Source organism: Salmo salar, chromosome 22 (genome assembly GCF_965601325.2).
Source record: "Salmo salar chromosome 22, fSalSal1, whole genome shotgun sequence".
NCBI classification, from domain to species: domain Eukaryota; kingdom Metazoa; phylum Chordata; class Actinopteri; order Salmoniformes; family Salmonidae; genus Salmo; species Salmo salar.
The window spans coordinates 54,358,620-54,381,384 of record NC_138312.1 but is presented as its reverse complement, the minus strand read 5'-3'; the positions used below and the strand labels follow the sequence as shown (position 1 = coordinate 54,381,384).

At 45.9% G+C, this 22,765-nt stretch overlaps 1 protein-coding gene across 3 annotated transcripts in view; it reads left to right on the top strand.

The window, feature by feature from the left end:
- LOC106583707 (integrin alpha-7) overlaps positions 1 to 21,477 on the top strand; it is an 85,689-nt gene extending 64,212 nt beyond the window's left edge. For 2 of the 3 annotated variants that reach the window (XM_082967688.1, XM_082967687.1), the window contains exons 13-22: positions 3,867 to 4,050; positions 7,029 to 7,183; positions 7,452 to 7,529; positions 7,774 to 7,876; positions 11,531 to 11,749; positions 11,992 to 12,108; positions 12,506 to 12,619; positions 15,217 to 15,315; positions 15,726 to 15,851; positions 19,425 to 21,477. In XM_082967688.1, the coding sequence (XP_082823814.1) occupies positions 3,867 to 4,050; positions 7,029 to 7,183; positions 7,452 to 7,529; positions 7,774 to 7,876; positions 11,531 to 11,749; positions 11,992 to 12,108; positions 12,506 to 12,619; positions 15,217 to 15,315; positions 15,726 to 15,851; positions 19,425 to 19,586 (1,357 nt within the window). In that variant the 3' untranslated portion in view covers positions 19,587 to 21,477. Of the gene's footprint in view, positions 1 to 3,866; positions 4,051 to 7,028; positions 7,184 to 7,451; positions 7,530 to 7,773; positions 7,877 to 11,530; positions 11,750 to 11,991; positions 12,109 to 12,505; positions 12,620 to 15,216; positions 15,316 to 15,725; positions 15,852 to 18,784; positions 18,923 to 19,424 lie in introns of all 3 variants that reach the window. The other variant, XM_082967689.1, reaches the window with a different exon arrangement.
- The last annotated feature ends 1,288 nt before the right edge of the window (positions 21,478 to 22,765 follow it).

The window sequence follows — 22,765 nt, the reverse complement described above, 5'->3', positions numbered from 1 at the left end:
GGTCACCTGTTCACTGCACTGTGGAGACACGAGCTGGGAAAAAGAGTACAAGCCGGCGACTGATGAGAGTGAGCGGCAAGCGGTTGCCAACCCCGTTTCTACGGACCCGGTGTCCGAGGGGGTGCCGGAACCAACCTCACCTGGTGAACAACCGGAGGAGGAGCCCAACGCACCCCCTCCTCGATTTTGAGGGACCTGCCGCGACACCTGTTCTGAGCCCCCTGAAGGGATAGTTCGGGACCTCCCAGTGGGCAGTGGATGGCCAGCTTCTTCTGGGGGTGAGTGACTGGCAATACCCCCATTTCCAAATAACCTTTTTTATCAGGTGTCGCATGAACAGGGGGAACTTTGAGAGGTGCTGTTGCAGCCTCGCCGGTACGTCGGATCCATTCTTCAGCTGGCCCACACCCATTTTTGGGGGGCACACCTGTGAATGGAGAAAGCCCGGGAACGGATCACCGCCCTGTTCCACTGGCCCGGAATGAGGCAGGCCGTGGAAGACTATTGCTACCCGGAGTGTCAAATCACGGCCCCAAAAGCACACTTCCAGAACCCGCTGGTTCCCCTACCGATCATCGGAGTGCCGTTTGAACGCATCACCATGGACATAATGGGTCCCCTGGTAAAAACATCCCGAGGACACCAGTACATCCTGGTAATAGTAGATTATGCCACCCGATATTCCGAGGCTATTCCTCTATGGGCGGAATTCCCCAAGGGAATCGCCTGGGAGCTGTTCCTCCTTTTCAGCTGGGTGGGCATCACAAACGAGATCCTGACTAACGATGGTATCGAGTTCATGTCCCAACTAATGAAAGAATTGTGTGCTCTCCTACAGATAAAGCAGATCTGGATCTCTGTCTTTCACCTGCAGACGGATGGGTTAGTCAAACGCTTCAATAAGACACTCAAACAAATGCTGCGCATGGTCATTTAGCGGGACAGGAAGAACTGGGAGCACCTACAGTGAGGGAAAAAAGTATTTGATCCCCTGCTGATTTTGTAAATTTGCCCACTGACAAAGAAATGATCAGTCTATAATTTTAATGGTAGGTTCATTTGAACAGTGTGAGACAGAATAACAACAAAAAAATCCAGAAAAACGCATGTCAAAAATGTTATAAATTGATTTGCATTTTGATTTGCATTTTAATCACTGTACTACCCCACCTAATGTTCTCGATCCGAGAAGTTCCCCTGGGTTTTCCCCTTTTTGAACTCCTTGCGACCTTGCGGCCAACTGGATCTTGCCAAGGATGTGTGGGAAGCCCAGCGGAACCCCTTACGCAACGTGGTGGAACACGTAGAGATGATGAGGGACTGGATGGCAGCCATGTGGCCAGTGGTAAGGAAACATATGGTGAAGGCCCAGCGCACTTGGGAGATCCAGCCCCGAGTGTTCCAGGTGTGTAACAAGGTGCTAGTTTTAATCCCCACCACAGTTAGTAAGTTCCTGGCAACGTGGCACGGGCCATACGAGGTGACAGAGAAGCTGGGACCCGTAAATTACTGTGTACAGCAGCCAGGGAGACTGAAACCCCAACAGATTTACCACGTGAACCTGGCACGTCAGGTGGCACATGAGGACAGCTTTGGCCATGTTGTGGTCAAAACCTGGGACATTGACTAGTGGTGGTCCTGAGCAATAAGGACCTTATACCGGCCCAGAAACAAACCCTCCGGGATTTCATCGATCGGAACACCGCTGTGTTTTCTGAGAAACCGGGCCGAACGACCCTCATTGAACACCACGTCTGCACCTGGCCCGGAGAAATGGTACGAAAGAGGCCATACCAGATCCCGAGGCCAGAAGGAATGCCGTGAAGCAGGAGGTGGAGGCTATGCTGAGGATGGGAGTCATCAAGGAGTCCCACAGCACGTGGGGCAGCCCCATCGTGCTGGTGCCCAAACCGGACGGTAGTCTGCGTTTCTGCAATGACTTCAGGGGGGTGAACGACATCAGGTTGTTTGGCGCCTACCCCATGTCGAGGGTGGATGAGCTCATCGACCGATTGGGAAAGGCCCGGCACATCAGCACCCTGGACCTGAGCAAGGGATATTGGCAGGTACCCTTGGCAGCCTCCTCCCGGGAGAAGACAGCATTCTCGACGCCGGACAGCTTATACCAATAGTGGGTCCTCCCGTTCGATCTCCATGGAGCCCCACCCACGTTCCAGGGCATGATGGACCGAGTCTTCCGACCCCACCAAAAGTACACAGTGACCTATTTGGATGATATCATCATCCACAGTCAAAATTGGGTACTGGACGCGCTCAAGCAAGCCGGGATGACAGCGAATCCCAAGAAACGCAAGTTGGTGTTTGAGGAGGTGGAGTACCTGGGTTAACTGATTGGACAGGGGAATGTCAAGCCCCAGGAGAGGAAGGTCCAGGTGGTTTGTGACTGGTGGGATAGACACAGGTCATGTCCTTCCTGGGGCTGGCGGGATATTATAGTCGGTTTATCCCCAACTTTGCGGCTATAGTCTCCCCCATTACCAATCTGACCAGGGCCGGCCTCCCGAAAACAGTGGTGGTTGGATGAGGCCGAAGCGGCATTCAAGCACCTGAAGAAAGCCCTGTGCTCCCATCCGATTCTGATGATGCCCGATTTCCAGGTACCGATGCTGGTGCAGACGGATGCCTGCGACATGGGACTAGGGGCTGTCCTGTCCCAGGTACACAATGTGGAGGAACACCCCATCATGAAAATAAGTTGGAAGCTGATACCCAGAGAAAATAAGTACTCGATTGTCGAGAAAGAGTGTCTAGCAGTGAAGTGCCTGTTTGGCACCCACTTCACCCTGGTCACAGACCATACTTTACATTTACATTTAAGTCATTTAGCAGACGCTCTTATCCAGAGCGACTTACAATACTTCCCTGGTCTGGATGGCAGGGGAAGTTCCCCTGCCAAGTGTCCCATCATCAAATGATAGTCTCACTTCTCTTTTTCTGTTGTGTACAGCTCAGCAGCAAAGCATGGGAACAGGAATGCCTTATCGAGAAGGGAGACATACATCGCATTGACGACCGCCCCCCCCCTCCCGACAGGGCTAAGGGGGCATGTGTGGCGTACCGCGGACAAGCCACCAGGGGGAGACTCGTTGAGGCCTGGTGACAGACGGAGTCTACATCACGGGCGGTGGCTTCCTCTACTGAACATTCCAGGTCTTGACGGGTCCCCCGGCCAGGACTAATTGGGGCTGATTGTGGCTGGTGAGTAGTCAAGGGGCTGATTGCTCACCAGCCATACAGGGCCCATAAAGCTACCAGCAGGGCAGCACATGGGAGAGGTTGCTACCGGATAGACACCCTTACAGTCCGGTAGAACCAAAGGGCTCTGTGTTCTACCCCAGAGGAGACAGCATTCCCCGGAGCCCAGAAGACGTCTCATGGAGGAGACCTGGTTCTTTTTCTTTAAATAAACACCCTTGAAACTGAGGTATCACACTTGTGTCTGATCTGTGTAAACATTTAGATCAAACCCCCTGGTGTGCCACACTTCATATCTAACCACTTCTTTTCTATTTCCTCATTTTTTATTTATCATTTATTTAACTAGGCAGGTCATTTAAGAACACATTCTTATTTACAATGACAGCCTACTGGGGAACAGTGGGTTAATTGCCTTGTTCAGGGGCAGAACAATAGATATTTTACCTTGTCAGCTCAGGGTTTCGATCCAGCAACCTTTTGGTTACTGGCCCAATGCTCTAACCACTAGGCTACCTGCCGCCTCATGCCCCTCTCATCCCGGAGATGACGAGGAGCTGGCGGTGTTCTCTCTGTCTGACCAGAGATCCTATGTCTAACCAATTTCTCTATTCCTCTTTTCTATTTCCTTTTGAATCCCTTCATTGCAGGGATGATGAAGAGGTGGCAGTGTTTTCTCTGTCTGACCAGAGGTCGGTGGTGTTGGAGGTGACCGTCACCAACATGCCCTCTGACCCTCTGTCCCCAGAGGAGGATGGAGATGATGCCCATGCTGCCCAGCTACTGGTGACCCTGCCAGACACCCTGTCCTACTCTGGCTTCAGGGGACAACAGGTACACACACACACACACACACACACACACACACACACACACACACACACACACACACACACACACACACACACACACACACACACACACACATATTCACAGTCATTTTCTACCTCCCCTTGACCCAGTCTGTATCCCCACATCTTAAACATTTGACTACAATGGGCTAAATCAGAGTCACACAGAGTGTTTCTGGGTAGTCTTAAACAAATCTACTTTGAAACAAACGTATACACCTCACACACATGGTTATGGGCTTAAAGAAAAGAAGACCTGTCAGATATAGGGATGAAATGTATTACATTTTGAGTTTGTGTCTCAATATTACACTTGACTGTACATCACAGAAGACTGAAATATAACAAAACCATTTGACATAGAAACACCAGAATTTCTGCGGTATTTAAAAAACAAGTTGATTAATTATGAAAAATATTAAGAACATTCCACCCATGAGGCCACCAGAGGGTGATTTGATAATTCGACTGCAGGAAAGGTGACTACAATCATTCCTGTTCACAAGAACTCTAAGGCTTCATGCCACAATGACTACCACCCTGCAGCACTCATATCTTTAATCAAAGTGCTTTGAGAGGCTGGTTATGGTACACATCACCTCCATCATTCCATACACCCGCAAACCCACTCCAATTTGCATACCGCCCGAACAGATCCATAGACAATGGAATCTCAATTGCGCTCCACACTGCCCTCACCCACCTAGATAAGAGGAATATGTTGGAATGCTCTTCATTGACTACAGCTCAGTATTCAACACCATTGTCCCCTACAAGCTCATCACCAAGCTTAGGACCCTGGGACTGAACACCTCCCTCTGCGACTGGATCCTGGACTTCCTGACAGGTCAGCCCCCAGGTGGCGAGGGTAGGCAACATCACCTCCGCCACGCTAACACTCAATACAGGGGTCCCCCAGGGGTGTGTGCTTAGTCCCCTCCTGTACTCCCTGTTCACCCATGACTGAGTGGCCACGCACGACTCCAACACCATCATGATATGAGGGTGGCTGGGCACCAAGTTTGCTGACGAGACGATGGTGGTAGGTCTGATCACTGGTGACAATGATACAGCCTACAAGGAGGAGGTCAGAGACCTGGCAGTGTGGTGCCGGGACAACAACCTCTCCCTCAACATCAGCAAGACCAAGGAGCTGATTGTGGACTACAGGAAACGAGCCCATCCACATCGACAGGGATGCAGTGGAGCACGTCGAGAGCTTCAAGTTCCTCGGTGTTCACATCACTAAGGACTTGGTTCACATGCTCACAATCGCGAAGAAGGCCTGACAGCATCTCTTCCCCCTCAGGAGGTTGAAAAGGTTTGGCATGGGCCCTCAAATTCTGAAAAAAGTTCTACAGCTGCACCATTGAGAGCATCTTGACTGGCTGCATCACTGCTTGGTATGGCAACAGCACCGCCCTCAATTGCATGGATGAGCTCCCTGCCACCCAGGACCTCTATATCAGGTGGTGTGAAAGGAAGGCCCGTAAAATCGTTAAAGACTCCAGCCACCCAAGCCATAGACTGTTGTCTCTGCTTGCGCATGGCAAGCGGTACCGGTGAATCAAGTCTGACACCAACAGGCTCCAGGACAGCTTCTATCCCCAAGCCATAAGGCTGCTAAATAGCTAACAGAATGGCTACACAGACTGGTTGACCCTTGTATTTATTCCTAATCACACTCACAGGACTATACGACAGACTGAGGACAGACTATTTTTTTGCACTTCACCACTTGGTGGTCCCATTCTGTGAGCTTGTGTGGCCTACCACTTCGTTGTTGCTCCTAGACGTTTCCATTTCACAATAACAGCACTTACAGTTGACCGGAGCAGCTCTAGCAGGGTAGAAATCTGACAAACTGACTTGTTGGAAAGGTGGCATCCTATGACGGTGCCATGTTGAAAGTCACTGAGCTCTTCAGTACAGGCCATTCTACTGCCAATGTTTGTCTAAGGAGATTGCATGACTGTGTGCTCGGCCTGTACATTGCACGACTGTATATACCTGTCAGCAACGGGTGTGGCTGAAATGGACAAATCCACTGATTTGAAGGGGTGTCCACATACTGTTGGCCATGTAGTGTATCTACTTCTATCACTCTAGTATCCCTGCACATTGTAAATATGGTATTGGCACTAACACTGTATATCGCTTCTTACTTTCTCATGTTCTTCTTATTTCTTATTTTGCTTTATGTTATTTTTAGTACTACATTGATTTTCATTACTGCATTGTTGGGTTTGGAGTTTGCAAGAAAAGCATTTCACACTACCTGTCCTACTCTGGCTTCTGGGACATCAGGTATTCACACCTAACTCTAGCCTTAATCCTAACCAGGGTTGCGGTCAATTTCACAACTTCCATTTTAATTCCATTCTCTCTCTGTGTAAAATCCATTTATTTTGTATTCAAATTCCAGTTCAGTCTTTGAATTCAGAGATATTTTAATTCCTTGGAATTCCAATTTTAGGTAAATTCCAAGAATGCAATTCTCAGTTCAATATTATCCTCAACAATTCCACAAATCCCAATCATTTCACTGTTCAGACAGCCTAGCTGTACTGGAAATATAGGAATACAGGTTGAAATGATTAAAAACAAAATCAAATTGAATTCAACATAAATTATTCACTTCATGAGTGAATTCAAGAATTGAATTGGAATTTCAAAGTAAATTGGACTTAACCCCAACCCTGATCTTAACCCTGCCGGACATCCTTTCCTACTCTGGCTTCAGGGGACGACAGGTATTCACACTAAACGTTTCCATTCCTCTCAGATCTCCACCAGTGTCTAGGAGGTAGGGTCTAGGAATCGATTCTGGACAAGGCTGACATGTTATGCTTAGAACCAGAAAAAAATATGTTGGTGATGTGGTCAGGAAATCCTTATGGCAACTTTGCTTTGCTACATCAGCAGTATAATAATCCTGTGTTTCCTGTTTCCTGTGTGTAGGTGGTGTGCCAGGCCAATCAGAACGGCTCTCAGGCAGAGTGCGAGCTGGGAAACCCCCTGAAGAGAGATGCTATACTGAAATTCTACATCATCCTCAGCACGTCTGCTATCACCATAGAGACCACGGAACTCACTGTCAACCTCCTGTTGGCTACGTAAGTCCTGGCTGGGCAACTCATTTTCATAGTTGGTCTATTTAATATATCTTAGTTTTCTCATACTCTAAAAAAAAACATTGTTTATTTTCATATCATGGCAAATCACAAGGTGGATGACTTTGCTTGGTACTAGAGTAATACAACTGTCATTGCACATGGAAGGGAATTGCTACTTTCAATATATGTATTCAAATTGATATAGTCAAAAATGAAGATAGATCGTTTTTCCAGATTGCAATATGATGTGTGTGTGTTGTCTCCTCAGTATCAGTGAACAGCGAGACCTGGCCCCAGTCACAGCCGTGGCTAAAATCATCATAGAGCTCCCTCTGGCTGTCAGTGTGTAAGTCACACCCTCATGTCATTGGTGTGTCAAAAAATGTTGCCCCCGGAGGCGTCATTCGGTACAGTGAGTCAGTAGGTCAATACACATTCATTGATATTTAACCCAGGATAGTGACAGTTGCTACTGTTTTCGGGGAGTTCTGAGGTACATACAAACAGTAAACTGTAGTACCATAAGGCTCTCAGGCTCTGTCCAGCTGTCCACTGACCCTATCCGCCTGTCTGTCTCTGTGTTGTTTCAGGCTGGCCAAACCACACCAGCTGTTCTTCAGTGGGGCTGTGAAGGGGGAGAGTGCCATGGAGACCCTGGACGACGTGGGGAGTGCTGTGGAGTTTGAGTTTACGGTGAGAGAAGAGGAGAGGAATCAAAAGTCGATGTAGTATGATAATGGCGGTGTTCACTTTAACAATCTCACTGGAATAAAGACCTCCTTCATTCCTGTCAGTATTGAAAGAGATTGTGATAGCTCACATCTCCAAACAGGGCTACTTAATGTTAGATCCTTCACTTCCAAGGCAGTTATAGTCAATTAACTAATCACTGATCATAATCTTGATGTGATTGGCCTGATTGAAACATGGGTTAAGCCTGATGAATTTACTGTGTTAAATGAGGCCTCTCCTCCTAGTTACACTAGTGACCATATCCCCCACGCATCCCGCAAAGGTGGAGGTGTTGCTAACATTTACGATAGAAAATGTATATTTACAAAAACAAAAAGACTGCGTTTTCGTCTTTTGAGCTTCTAGTCAGCCTACTCAATCACTTTTTATAGCTACTGTTTACAGGCCTCCTGGGTCATTTACAGCGTTCCTCACTGAGTTCCCTGAATTCCTATTGGACCTTGTAGTCATGGCAGATAATATTCACATTTTTAGTGACTTTAATATTCACATGGAAAAGTCCACAGGCCACCCCAAAAGACTTTTGGGGTCATCATCGAGTCAGTGGATTTTGTCCAACATGTCCTACTCACTGCCACAGTCATACCCTGGACCTAGTTACGTCCTGTGAAATAAATATTGTGGATCTCAATGTTTTTCCTCATAATCCTGGACTATTGGACCACCATTTTATTACGTTTGCAATCACAATAAATAATCTGCTCATACCCCAACCAAGGATCTCAGACAACCCAAAGATTCCTAGATGCCCTTCCAGACTCCCTCCACCTACCCAAGGATGTCGGTGTACAAAAATTGGTTAACCACCTAACTGAGGAACTAAATGTAACCTTGCATAATACTGTAGATGCAGTCGCACCCCTAAAAACAAAAAACATTTGTCATAAGAAACTAGCTCCCTGGTATACAGAAAATACCCGAACCCTGAAGCAAGCTTCCAGAAAATTGGAATGGAAATGGCGCTCACTGCTGCTCGATCATTCTATTTTCCCAACCTAATTGAGGAGAATAAGAACAATCCTAAATGTATTTTTGATACTGTCGCAAAGCTAACTAAAAAACAGCATTCCCCAAAAGAGGATGGCAGCAAATGTTTTACATTTAAACTCGGACTATACAGAGGTGCTAGTTCTAGGTCCCAAGAAAAAAAGAGATCTTCTGTTGGATCTGACAGTTAATCTTGATGGTTGTACAGTCGTCTCAAATAAAACTGTGAAGGACCTCGGCGTTACTCTGGACTCTGATCTCTCTTTTGACAAACATATCAAGAATATTTCAAGGACAGCTTTTTTCCATTTTTGTAACACTGCAAAATCTGGTCAGTCATGCACTCTGAGGTGTAAGGCTGAGAGCTCGATGACACAAAGAGTACAGAAGCCTTATATAGTCTAACTATCTTATGCAAGCATATAGAAAACACGTGATCTTGGTATGTGTACATGTGTGGAGAATTCGAGATGAAACTAGGGTAAAAGGTGCAGACTAACTGTATATTGGTCGTCTCGTTCTGTAGCAACAGCTAGTTATTCTACGCTTCTAGTGAGGTGTCAAAACAACAGTAAATCACTCTAGACAGTTTTTCTGAAGTAGATCAACGGTTCCATGAATTGGGCAAGCAAGCGCCTTTAGCCTGTCTGCCCAGAGGTTGTGTGGTTGCACACACACACACAAGCATGAACTTTTTGGAATGCAAGAAGCTATACAGCCTTAAAAAGGTATTTCATTATACAAGCATTGTCCCTAGAAGTTCTAAATAAACAGCCGGAGGCAGGGCTTTTCTCCAATAGAGCTAAATGTTTATGTAATGGTTTGCCTATCCATGTGAGAGACGCAGACTCGGTCTTGACCTTTAAGTCTTTATTGTAGACTCATCTCTTCTGTAGGTCCTATTATTGAGTGTAGTCTGGCCCAGGAGTGTGAAGGTGAACGGAAAGGCACTGGAGCAACAAACTGCCCTTGCTGTCTCTGCCTGGCCAATTCCCCTCTCTCCACTGGGATTCTCTGCCTCTAACCCTATTACAGGGGCTGAGTCACTGGCTTACTGGTGCTCTTCCATGCCGTCCCTAGAAGGGGTACGTCAAGTGAGTGAGTTGAATCACTGAAGTGATCTTCCTGTCCGGGCTTGTGACCCCCCTCCCCCCTTGGGTTTATGTGGTGGAGGAGATCTTCGTGGGCTATACTCAGCCTTCCCTCAGGGTAGTAAGTTGTTGGTCTGCGTATATCCCTCTAGTGGTGTGGGGGCTGTGCTTTGGCAAAGTGGGTGGGGTTATATCCTGCCTTGTTGGCCCTGTTCGGGGATATCGTCGGACGATGCCACAGTGTCTCCTCATGTCTCAGCCTCCAGTATCTAGTTTATGTGTAGGGGGCTAGGGTCAGTCTGTTACATCTGGTGTAATTCTACTGTCTTATCCGGTGTCCTGTGTGAATTTAAGTATGCTCCCTCTAATTCTCTCCCTCTCCTCCCCTCCCGGGGGACCTGAGCCCTAGGACCATGCCTCAGGACTACCTGGACTGATGACTCCTTGCTGTCCCCAGTCCACCTGGTCGTGCTGCTGCTCCACTTTCAACTGTTCTGCCTGAGGCTATGGAACCCTGACCTGTTCACCAGATGTGCTACCTTGTCCCAGACCTGCTGTTTTCTACTCTCTCTCTACCGCACCTTCTGTCTCTATCTGAATGCTTGGCTATGAAAAGCCAACTGACATTTACTCCTGAGGTGCTGACCTGTTGCACCCTCTACAACCACTATGATTATTATTATTTGACCCTGCTGGTCATCTATGAACATTTGAACATCTTGGCCATGTACTGTTATAATCTCCACCCGGCACAGCCAGAAGAGGATTGGCCACCCCTCAGAGCCTGGTTCCTCTCTAGGTCTCTTCCTAGGTTTCTGCCTTTCTAGGGAGTTTTTCCTAGCCACCATGTTTCTAAAAATCTAATCAAATAAAATGTTATTTGTCACATGCGCCGAATACAATAGGTGTAGACCTTAGACCTGTCACAGTCACTGTCTTCAAACTCCCTGTCATAAATGAGCCAAGGCGCAGCGTGCATGTAATTCCACATCTTTAATGGAAGTGAAACCTTCCACAAAAAAAAACAGGTAAACAGAAATCAAACGTGACGCAACTGTGGCACACACAAACACTCACAGAAAATAATAATTACCCACAAACACAGGTGGGAAACCGGCTGCCTAATTATGATCCCCAATCAGAGACAACGATAAACAGCTGCCTCTGATTGGGAACCAACAGAGGCCAACAAAGAAATAGAAACATAGGTATGCCCACCCAAGTCACACCCTGACCTAACCAAATAGAGAATAAAAAAGGCTCTCTAAGGTCAGGGCATGACAAGACCATAGCACTTTGTGACATCTGCTGATGTAAAAAGGGCTTTATAAATACATTTGATTGATTGATTGATAATGTACCACAGGGATATATTTCTATGGCTGTGGACATTGGAAGATATAAGATGAAAAGCTATGCAGTGTTGTGAAGAGCGCAATATATGAATATTTTGGTGTGTTTTTGGTGTGTTTTTTTTTCATTCAGTTAACTATTCAACCCTTCATGTTTTGATCAGGTGACCAACACCGGGCCGTCCCTGCAGACGCTAGGCTCCGCCTTCCTCAACGTCATGTGGCCTCACGAGCTGTCCAATGGGAAGTGGCTCCTGTACCCCACTGCTCTCCACTTCCATGGCCATCCAGAAACACCCTGTACCCCCCACACCTCCCTCAACCCACGCAAGTTCTCCCACAGTTCTCCTTCTGACGACCAGCCACAGGCTGCAGGCCTGAAGGTAGGATTTTAGTGGTCTTGAGCCATAAGGGCTTCCATAAATGGAGAAGAATGTTGTCCAGAAATAACCTCATTGGACAAAAAGGGGTACACCACCTCACACCCATGAGCTAAAGCATAATTATATTGTTTGCCTAAAACGAAGTATTGTTGTGGTTTCATGAGATGTAAAAAAAGATATATATATATTTGATATACGTGATGTAATGTGTGTTGTCCTCTGCTTCATGTCCCTGTGAGCAGGCCAGGAGGAAGGGGCGTTCCAACCCAGAAGAAGAGGGCCATGTGATGACCAAGGGCAGTCTGGGTAGGACTACGCCTGCTGTGGCTGCCTCAGAGAGACGCAAGTCACTCAAACTGGTGAGAGAGAGAGAGTGAGGGAGGGACAGAAAGTGAGAGTGAAGGAGGGACAGAAAGTGAGAGTGAGGGAGTAGTGTGTAGTTCCAGTAGTTAGCTACACCACTACATGGCTAAAAAAGTAATTAACTACCGGAAACACTACCAAGAGTTGAATTTAGTTGAACTACCATCAAGCTACTGTAAAATGTAGTTAAATTACTGGTTGAACTACATGTAGTTCACTGCTCCATAACACTGGTTGTAATCAGGTCAGCACTATAAAAAACATCACATAGCTCACGTGCTACAAACATGCCCCTAGAGCCCTGCACCTCAGCGCATCCATACTGTGAGTTTGATTGAATACCAACCCTGCTATTCTCATCGATGGTCTTCCCAACCCTCTGTTTGTGTGTAGGACTGTCTGCTGGGTTCAGCGCGCTGTGTGCTGTTCCAGTGTCCTCTCCACAGCTTCTCTGACTCTGCTGTCCTCAAGATCCAGGGACGCCTTTGGAACAGCACTTTTCTGGAGGTAAAACACCACATCACCTATCACATTATGCTGTTATGTGGTAATATCAAAGACTACTGTTCCCATGATGCAATTCACCCTACACGACATGTGGTGTAACGGCCCCTTCCTGAAGGTAAAACAAACACATCACATTACATTTCTATTTGAGTAATTTAGCAGACACTGTTATCCAGAGTGACTTACAGTAGTAGTGTGTTCATTTTAACATAGCTAGCTGAGACTACATATCCCAATCATAGCAAGTACATTTTCCCTCCAAAAAGTATTTATCATCAAAGTCAGTGTTAGTAGGAAAAAACAAGTGCCTTTTTTTAGCTTATAGATACCTTTTTTCTTCTTCAAATAGCTTACAGATAGCATTTTTATCTTAAAATAATTGGTGAGACAACAACATATCACAGACGTAGCAAGAACATTTTCCCTCAGCAAAGTCAGTGCTAGTAGGAAAAAACAAGTGCTTTTTGAGCTTTTAGCTTATAGATAGATAAAACCTGTTCTCACGTATTGTATTATGTGTTTTTAACATAGACTACTGTTCCCATAATGCAATGCACTATGCAGAACTTGTGGTGGTTGATAGAATTGTATGGCCTTGTATGGCTACACAAGTGATGCACTTTGCTAGATGAAGCATCTGGTTATTAAAAGTAGTAATGCTGAGCTTGGTTTCGGCATTAATCAAAGAACAAACATAACACTACCCCTCAACAACACTACCCCTCAACAACACTACCCCTCAACAACACTACCCTTCAACAACACTACCCCTCAACAACACTACCCTTCAACAACACTACCCTTCAACAACACTACCCCTCAACAACACTACCCTTCAACAACACTACCCTTCAACAACACCACCCACACTACCCCTCAACAACACTACCCCTCAACAACACTACCCTTCAACAACACTACCCCTCAACAACACTACCCTTCAACAACACTACCCTTCAACAACACTACCCACACTACCCCTCAACAACACCACCCCTCAACAACACTACCCCTCAACAACACTACCCTTCAACAACACCACCCCTCAACAACACTACCCTTCAACAACACTACCCTTCAACAACACCACCCCTCAACAACACTACCCTTCAACAACACTACCCTTCAACAACACTACCCACACTACCCCTCAACAACACCACCCCTCAACAACACTACCCTTCAACAACACCACCCCTCAACAACACTACCCTTCAACAACACTACCCTTCAACAACACTACCCACACTACCCCTCAACAACACCACCCCTCAACAACACTACCCCTCAACAACACTACCCTTCAACAACACCACCCCTCAACAACACTACCCTTCAACAACACTACCCCTCAACAACACCACCCCTCAACAACACTACCCCTCAACAACACTACCCCTCAACAACACTACCCTTCAACAACACCACCCCTCAAAAACACTACCCCTCAACAACACTACCCCTCAACAACACTACCCTTCAACAACACTACCCCTCAACAACACTACCCTTCAACAACACTACCCTTCAACAACACCACCCCTCAACAACACTACCCCTCAACAACACTACCCCTCAACAACACCACCCCTCAACAACACCTCTCAACAACAACACCTCTCAACACTGTGGCCATTACTCTGTCACAGCTCCAACCTTTCATGTCTCTGCTTGGCACGTTTTCCTGAAGTACCACTTAATGCAAAGTGTATGTTAAATAGTATCATTTGTATTGCTGAAACAGTAACTGTGAAAGGGCATAATGAAGGCGTGAGAGCCGATCACAGACTGTAACTACAAGGCAACACAAGGTACACTTTGCATTGTATTTTGGCAATGTATAAATCAGCATATAAAGCCGCCATTATCCGTGCTCCTTGTCATTCATTGTAAATAAAACAATGAGGAATGATTCATAGGAGTTGGCTAAAGCACAAAGTGATCTCGGTCTCTTGCCAGGCTAACCTATTATTGACCATCTCATATAAATATATAATTGATAATGTCATTGATCATGTTTGGCCAGTGTAGTCTCCTCTCCTTAGTAAATGTCTGTGTTGATGAAGTCTTCTCTGCTTCTGCCTGCTCTTTGGGGTCCAGGCTGGCCTGCTATAAAGCACGTTGTGTCAAGACAACTACTGATGTTAAAAGGGATTTCTGTAACCTTTGAATACATCATTTATTGCTGTCAGGAGTTTCTTTCAGACCTGGAGTTACTGGTCAGAGCCACACTAATCTCCTTCACCTAGTAAATGACTAGTGTTAATCTTCTCTATCCTTTCTTCTCTCCTCTCTCTCTCCTCCTCCTCTTTTCTCTCTCTCCTCTTCCTCTTTTCTCTCTCTCTCTCCTCCTCTTTTCGCTCTCTCTCTCTCCTCTCCTCTTTTCTCTCTCTCTCCCTCTCTCCCTCTCTCTCTCCTCCTCTGTTTTTTCTCTCTCTCCTCTCTCTCTCTCTCTCTCTCTCTCTCTCTCTCTCTCTCCTCTCCTCTTTTCTCTCTCTCTCCCTCTCTCTCTCCCCCTCTCTATCTCTCTCCCCCTCTTTTTTTCTTCTTTCCTCTCCTCTTTTTCATCCCTCTCTTCTCATCTCTCTCTCTGGCAGGAGTTCCAATCAGTCAGTGTTCTGGAGCTCCTGGTTAGAGCCAACATCACAGTCAAATCCAGCATCAAACACCTGGTGCTGAGGGATGCTGCTGCACAGGTAACAAACACACACTGAGACGCACACACACTGAGAGACACACACACTGAGACACACACACACACACACACTGAGACCACACACACACACACACACCACACACACCTGAGACACACACACACACACACACTGAGACACACACACACTGAGACACACACACACTGAGCACACACACACACACACACACACCTGAGAGACACACACTGAGACACACTGAGACACACACACACTGACAGACACACACACTCTTAACTATTAACATGAATACCTAGAGCATGAGTTTTTCCTGATCACATGACCTGACCAGGAAAAGACTCTGTGTTCTAACTACTAGTGACACATACACAGTAAAGACAAGACACTTCACAATAAAACACTCATTGCTTTATATTACTGTGTTTTCCCTGTAGGTCCCAGTGATGATTTACCCAGAGGTTGGTCTGACTGCCCAGTACTGGATCCCCTGGTGGTGGATTCTCATAGCCATCCTGGCTGGTATCCTGGTGCTGGCTCTGCTGGTCTGCATCCTCTGGAAGGTACCAACACCTAGTATAACACAGAATAAACACCTCTATTACTGTTCCTACATATCTCTATTATCCTGGTCTGCATCCTCTGGAAGGTACCAACACCTAGTATAACACAGAATAAACACCTCTATTACTGTTCCTACATATCTCTATTATCCTGGTGCTGGCTCTGCTGGTCTGCATTCCGTAGAAGATACAACACACATCACATGACTTACCGTACCTATGGTACATGAGTTAATGTACCTACATACAATACAAATACACCAGTATGTGGACACCCCTTCAAATTCATGGATTCAGCTATTTCAGATGTAAAAAAAAGAATAGAGCACACAGCCATGCAATCTCCATAGACAAACATCAGCAGCGTCAACGTGGCACCGTCAAAGGATGCCACCTTTCCAACAAGTCAGTTCATACAATGTCTGCCCTGCTAGAGCTGCTCCGGTCAACTGTAAGTGCTGTTATTGTGAAGTGGAACCGTCTAGGAGCAACAACGTCTCAGCCGCGAAGTGGTATGCCACACAAGCTCACAGAAGAGGACCATCGAGTGCTGAAGCGCATAGCGAGTAAAAATCGTCTGTCCTCGGTTGCAACACTCACTACTGAGTTCCAAACTGCCTCTGGAACCAACGTCAGAACAAGAACTGTTCGTCAGGGGCTTCATGAAATGAGTTTCCATGGCCGAGCAGCCGCACACAAGCCCAAGATCACCATGTGCAATGCCAAGCGTCGGCTGGAGTGGTGTAAAGCTCGCCGCCATTGGACTCTGAAGCAGTGGAAACATGTTCTCTGGAGTGATGAATCACGTTTTACTATCTGGCAGTCCGACGGATGCATCTGGGTTTGATGCATGGCAGGAGAACGCCACCTGCCCGAATGCATAGTGCCAACTGTAAAGTTTGGTGGAGGAGGAGTAATGGTCTGGGGCTGTTTTTCATGGTTCATGCTTGGCCCCTTAGTTCCAGTGAAGGGAAATATTAACGCTTCATTATACAATAACATTCTAGACGATTCTGTGCTCCGAACTTTGCAGCAACAGTTTGTGGAAGGCCCTTTCCTGTTGCAGCATGAAAATGCCCCCATGCACAAAGTGATGTCCATACAGAAATGGATTTTCGAGATCGGTGTGGAAGAACTTGACTGGCCTCTATAGAGCCCTGACCTCAATGAACACCTCTGGGATGAACTGGAACACCGACTGCGAACCAGTCCTCATTGCCTGACATCACTCCCAGAAGAGTGGAGGCTGTTATAGCAGACACACACTGGAGCGACCACACTGGGAGACCAACATCCATATTAAAGCCCTGATTATGGAATGAGATGTTTGACGAGCAGGTGTCCACATCCTGTTGGTCATGTGGTGTATCTCTATTATCCTGGCTGGCATCCTGCTGCTGGCTCTGCTTGCCTGCATACTCTGGAAGAAAGAAAACGGGTTACTTTTTATTTTTATTCTCACATCCACCGGATAGGTGTGGTGAAATGTGTTGTTTTACACATACAAAAAATGTACATCAGCCAACTTACATCTATTTCCATTATTATCTTATCATTCAATGTCTTTGATATTGCCATCTATGCCATCTCTTTGTGACAAGTCTGCACTCTCCTCTAGTCCATCTCTCCTTCTCTCTCTTCTCTAGTCCATCTCTCCTCCCCTCTCTTCTCTAGCCCATCTCTCCTCTCCTCCCCTCTCTTCTCTAGCCCATCTCTCCTCCCCTCTCTTCTGTAGCCCTCCTCTCTCTTCTCTAGTCTATCTCTCCTCCCCTCTCTTCTCTAGTCTATCTCTCCTCCCCTCTCTTCTCTAGTCTATCTCTCCTACCCTCTCTTCTCTAGTCCATCTCTCCTTCCCTCTCTTCTCTAGTCCATCTCTCCTTCCCTCTCTTCTCTAGTCCATCTCTCCTCCCCTCTCTTCTCTAGCCCATCTCTCCTCTCCTCCCCTCTCTTCTCTAGCCCATCTCTCCTCCTCTCTCTTCTCTAGCCCATCTCTCCTCCCCTCTCTTCTGTAGCCCTCCTCTCTCTTCTCTAGTCTATCTCTCCTACCCTCTCTTCTCTAGTCCATCTCTCCTTCCCTCTCTTCTCTAGTCCATCTCTCCTCCCCTCTCTTCTCTAGCCCATCTCTCCTCTCCTCCCCTCTCTTCTCTAGCCCATCTCTCCTCCTCTCTCTTCTCTAGCCCATCTCTCCTCCCCTCTCTTCTGTAGCCCTCCTCTCTCTTCTCTAGTCTATCTCTCCTACCCTCTCTTCTCTAGTCCATCTCTCCTTCCCTCTCTTCTCTAGTCCATCTCTCCTCCCCTCTCTTCTCTAGCCCATCTCTCCTCTCCTCCCCTCTCTTCTCTAGCCCATCTCTCCTCCTCTCTCTTCTCTAGCCCATCTCTCCTCCCCTCTCTTCTGTAGCCCTCCTCTCTCTTCTCTAGTCCATCTCTCCTCCCCTCTCTGCTCTAGTCCATCTCTCCTCCCCTCTCTTCTCTTCTCTAGTCCTTGTCTCTCTTCTCTAGTCCATCTCTCCTCCCCTCCCCTCTCTTCTCTAGTTCTTCTCTCTCTTCTCTAGTCCATCTATCCTCCCCTCTCTTCTCTAGTCCATCTCTCCCCTCTTTTCTGTAGTCCTCTCTCTTCTCTAGTCCATCTCTCCTCCCCTCTCTTCTCTTCTCTAGTTCTCCTCTCTCTTCTCTAGTTCATCTATCCTCCCCTCTCTTCTCTAGTCCATCTTTCCCCTCTTTTCTGTAGTCCTCTCTCTTTTCTAGTCCATCTCTCCTTCTCTCTCTTCTCTAGTCCATCTCTCCTTCTCTCTCTTCTCTAGTCCATCTCTCTCTTCTCTAGTCCACCTCTCCTCTTCTTTACTTTTTTCAAACTGTGTTCTCTCTCTTCCTCCCTCCACATCTCTGTTGTAACTCCCTCTCCTCCTCCTCCTCCTCCTCCTCCTCCTCCCCAGTGTGGGTTCTTCAAGCGTACAGAGCGCCGCCCGCAGTACGAAACAGAGTACTACCACGCCCACATGCATGCTCAGCCCTCTGAGGTTGAGAAGCAGGCGTCAGACCAATAGGTTCCTGCCCTCTCCTCTCTCCAAGTGGTAAAGCCATGCACCCTGGCCTGCTCTGTACCTTGGCCTGCTCTGCACCGGCCTGTCAGTGCTGTGACTTTGCCTGAGTTGTGATCTGTAAACCTCTGTATACCTGAAACAAGTTCATCGTGGCGTTGTAGGAGGTTGTTTACATGTTCTCTTCCTGATGAGATTGTCCTTCCTGTTCTATTCATGAATAATCTCATTTCATCTGGTCATATGTCTCCTGATTAGATTAGGTTAGAATGCCAGAAAGAACTTGTTTCTTGTTTCTCACAAAATGGCGGTGCAAGAGTGTGTTGACAGCATATGGGTATTATGCTGTGTGGTGTGTTTACTTTGCTTGTTGTGTGTCACCTGCTTTATTCAAACTTTATGCAAATCACCTGGATGTTTTTGGCTTTTGTGGCACATGCACAATGTTTCATAATCAGCAACCAAAAATCTTCCTTGGGTTGCATAGCAACATCAACCTAGTCTCTCTCTCTCTCTCTCTCTCTCTCTGCCAAAGTGTGGTTTCTTCCGTCGGGTCCAGTATGAAGACAAAGTGCCTCAGTACCATGCAGTGAAGATCCCCCGTCAAGACCGGCCCCAGTTCCAGCAGAGCCAGCAGAAGGCAGGGATCCTCCAGAAGAAGGAGTGGGCCACACACTGGAGCGACGGAAGCTCCTGAACAACATCAACAAACAAGGACTAGAATAACAACAAACACCCATTCAACCCTATGGCACTCACTAACTCTGCAGTGGAACAAACGTGTGCAGACTGACTGTCACAACACTGTTGTGCACATTGAGGCTATGTCCCGATTCTTCACCCTTCTTCTGAAGTGTGCACACTTCCCATCATGGATTTATCAATGGTGAAAACTCGCTTAAGCCAATGCTATTCTACTGTATTCTACTGTATTCTACTTTTAGAATGACTGGATCAATATTCTGGACTGCTACTGCCGACTGACCGACCGACCGACCGACGAGAATCTATATGTACCATGCCTTGCATTGGTGGTTTTTACTGACTGTAATACTGCACACAGACTTCTGACTAGGTCAATACCTATCAGATTGATCAATACATATTGATAGACTGAACACTAACACTCAAATGGACTTTTACTGCTGACAGGCATCAATATTCACTGATCTTTTCTGATAGGTTAATAGATCAACACACACACACACACACACACACACACACACACACACCCTTATTTCAAAGCCGATGCCTATGACTCGGACTGCTTCTTGTCATAACTACTGTACTGTAAGATCGAAAAGGGCAAAGAGAAGCTATGTTTATATATTATTGTTTAGCGTTTTAATTTGAGTCACTGTACAGCGTTAGAATGAAAACGATCTGACAACACCAGCTCCCATTTAGAAACGATTGATCAGAACACGCTAGTCTGTTGTCTTTTTGAAGTCCTTAGGGTCTTATTCATTAGGACACACCATGGTAAAACGTTTTGTAACGGAAAACCAAAGCAAGTGTTTCTTACAAAGTTCAGATTGTCCCTTCTGTTTTCTTCCATTTGGTAACTAATGAACACTGGCTGCGGCACCTTCTGACTGCGCACTGCTATGGCCATAACATTGGAATCAGTTGAATTGATTGTGTTATAACTAATTCAAGGACTGTGTCCTCTAGAGGAATTCACAATAACAATCCATCACCTGAATGATCTTGAAGAAAACAACTTCAAACGACAATATCAACAGCTTCAGCTCATGGTAGGAGATATTAGATACAAACAAACCAAGTTTATATTTGTGGTTGAGTACCATATTGTTCAGGTACTTCACATATCCCCCTGCAGCCCCTTAGATGTCCTCAATAATTTGAAACCTTGATGGGAAAGATGATTGTAAATAATAATTTATTACAGTTCGTATTTACATAAAAGTGCCTTATGGCTTAATTCAAAAAGAGAGAGAATTAATTGGTAGGAAGAGGATGATAATTAACTTTGGAGCTACTGAAGCTTTACCGAAGCTTTACCGAAGGTTTACTGAAGGTTTACTGACGGTTAAGGTACATCATTTGTAGAGTGTTTCACGACCCAGTTTAAAACCTATAAGTATGGCCTGGAGTTTTCTCTGGTCAGGCTACGTGGTCCGGATAAACTCCTGGCCCTATCACCCCTGAAGTGAATGGATATGAGAAGTTGAGCAGTGAGACTATGGTGGAATATACAGTGCTGTACACACACTGAATATACTGCCCTGTACACACAATGAGAATACGGCCCTGTACACACAATGAGAATACGGCCCTGTACACACAATGAGAATACGGCCCTGTACACACAATGAGAATACGGCCCTGTACACACAATTAATATACGTCCTTGTTGTCTACTGGGCCTATGAGCATGTAGAGTCTACTTTGTGATTTAGAAATTGCTGGACAATCTTGTAATAAATGCATTAAAGAATATTGGTGTTGTTCAGACAAAAAAAAAAATGTTTGGGGGGGGGGGAAATCATGATTTGATTTATTTGTTTTACCATTGTAAATAGCAACAAAAGTGAAAGACTAATTAAATGAATTTAGTTTGAGAATGGACTGGGTTTGGTCCTTGTATTTCTGTCAAAATGCCAGAACCTGCTAAATGTCTAGTGGACACTAGAGGGTGATAACACACTCTGGTTTGACTTGGCTTGGAAAGAGGGGATATATATATATATATATATATACACACACTATACAAATCCCAAGAATACTTCAAATGTTTGTAAAAACTGTTGATATAGAAGAAAACATTTTTTAGAGAATGTATGCAGAGGTATCCTTATTTAGAGTAAATGGTACATTCAAAGGATGAAAGGATATGCTTTTTGTAATTGTAGACAGTATGTACTGTATAGTACTGAGAGACAGTTGGCTTTTGTTCCTGTTATCTTAGTTAAATAGAATGATCTGCATGGTTCAACGCACAGATAACAAAATGGCATTGTATGTTGATTTGTTCTAGTATGTTCTGATATGTTCTAGTATGTTTTGGTATGTTCTGGTATGTTCGGAGTATGTTTTTATTTAACTTTTATTTAACCAGTGTATTCTCATTGAGATAAAAATCACATTTTCAAGAGAGACCTGGACCAAGACAGCAGCATCAACACATCAGTTTCAGACAAACAGAAACATTACATCAACCAGAAGACACGTCAGTATAACATGCAGTAAAGAACATGTACACGACACAAGTCGGGAAACATTAGGTCCAGTATGTAAAATTACAGGGCCATTACAGTATCAAAACATAAAATGCTTCCTTACATAAGGCAACGCCGACTAGTGACATCGGATGACAGCTAGAAACAGCTACATGACTCAATCTGTTCATCTATTTGACCTTTGAACTCCTCCAGGGACACAAGGTCCAGGACTTTTAGGTTGGCTTGTAAGGAACTCCAGCACCAGGGGGCTGAGTACTGAAAGTACTTGAAAATACAGCTCCAGTGTTCGGGACTGTTACCTTAAAACAAGTTCTGACATTTTATGTTTTCATTTCAAGCTAGAAGAGAGGTTTAGATAAAATGGCAGTTTTCCTAAAATGAATCTTATAAATAACAATATACCAGCAGGGTTCTCCCCAAAGAATGCAGGAGTGTCAATGCGGCACCTTGTGGACTGGCTGCGCCACCTTGTGGACTGGCTGCGCCACCTTGTGGACTAGCTGCGGCACCTTGTGGACTGGCTGCGCCACCTTGTGGACTGGCTGCGCCCCCTTGTGGACTGGCTGCGCCACCTTGTGGACTGGCTGCGCCACCTTGTGGACTGGCTGCGGCACCTTGTGGACTGGCTGCAGCACTATGTAATAATAATATATATATATATTTATTTTAT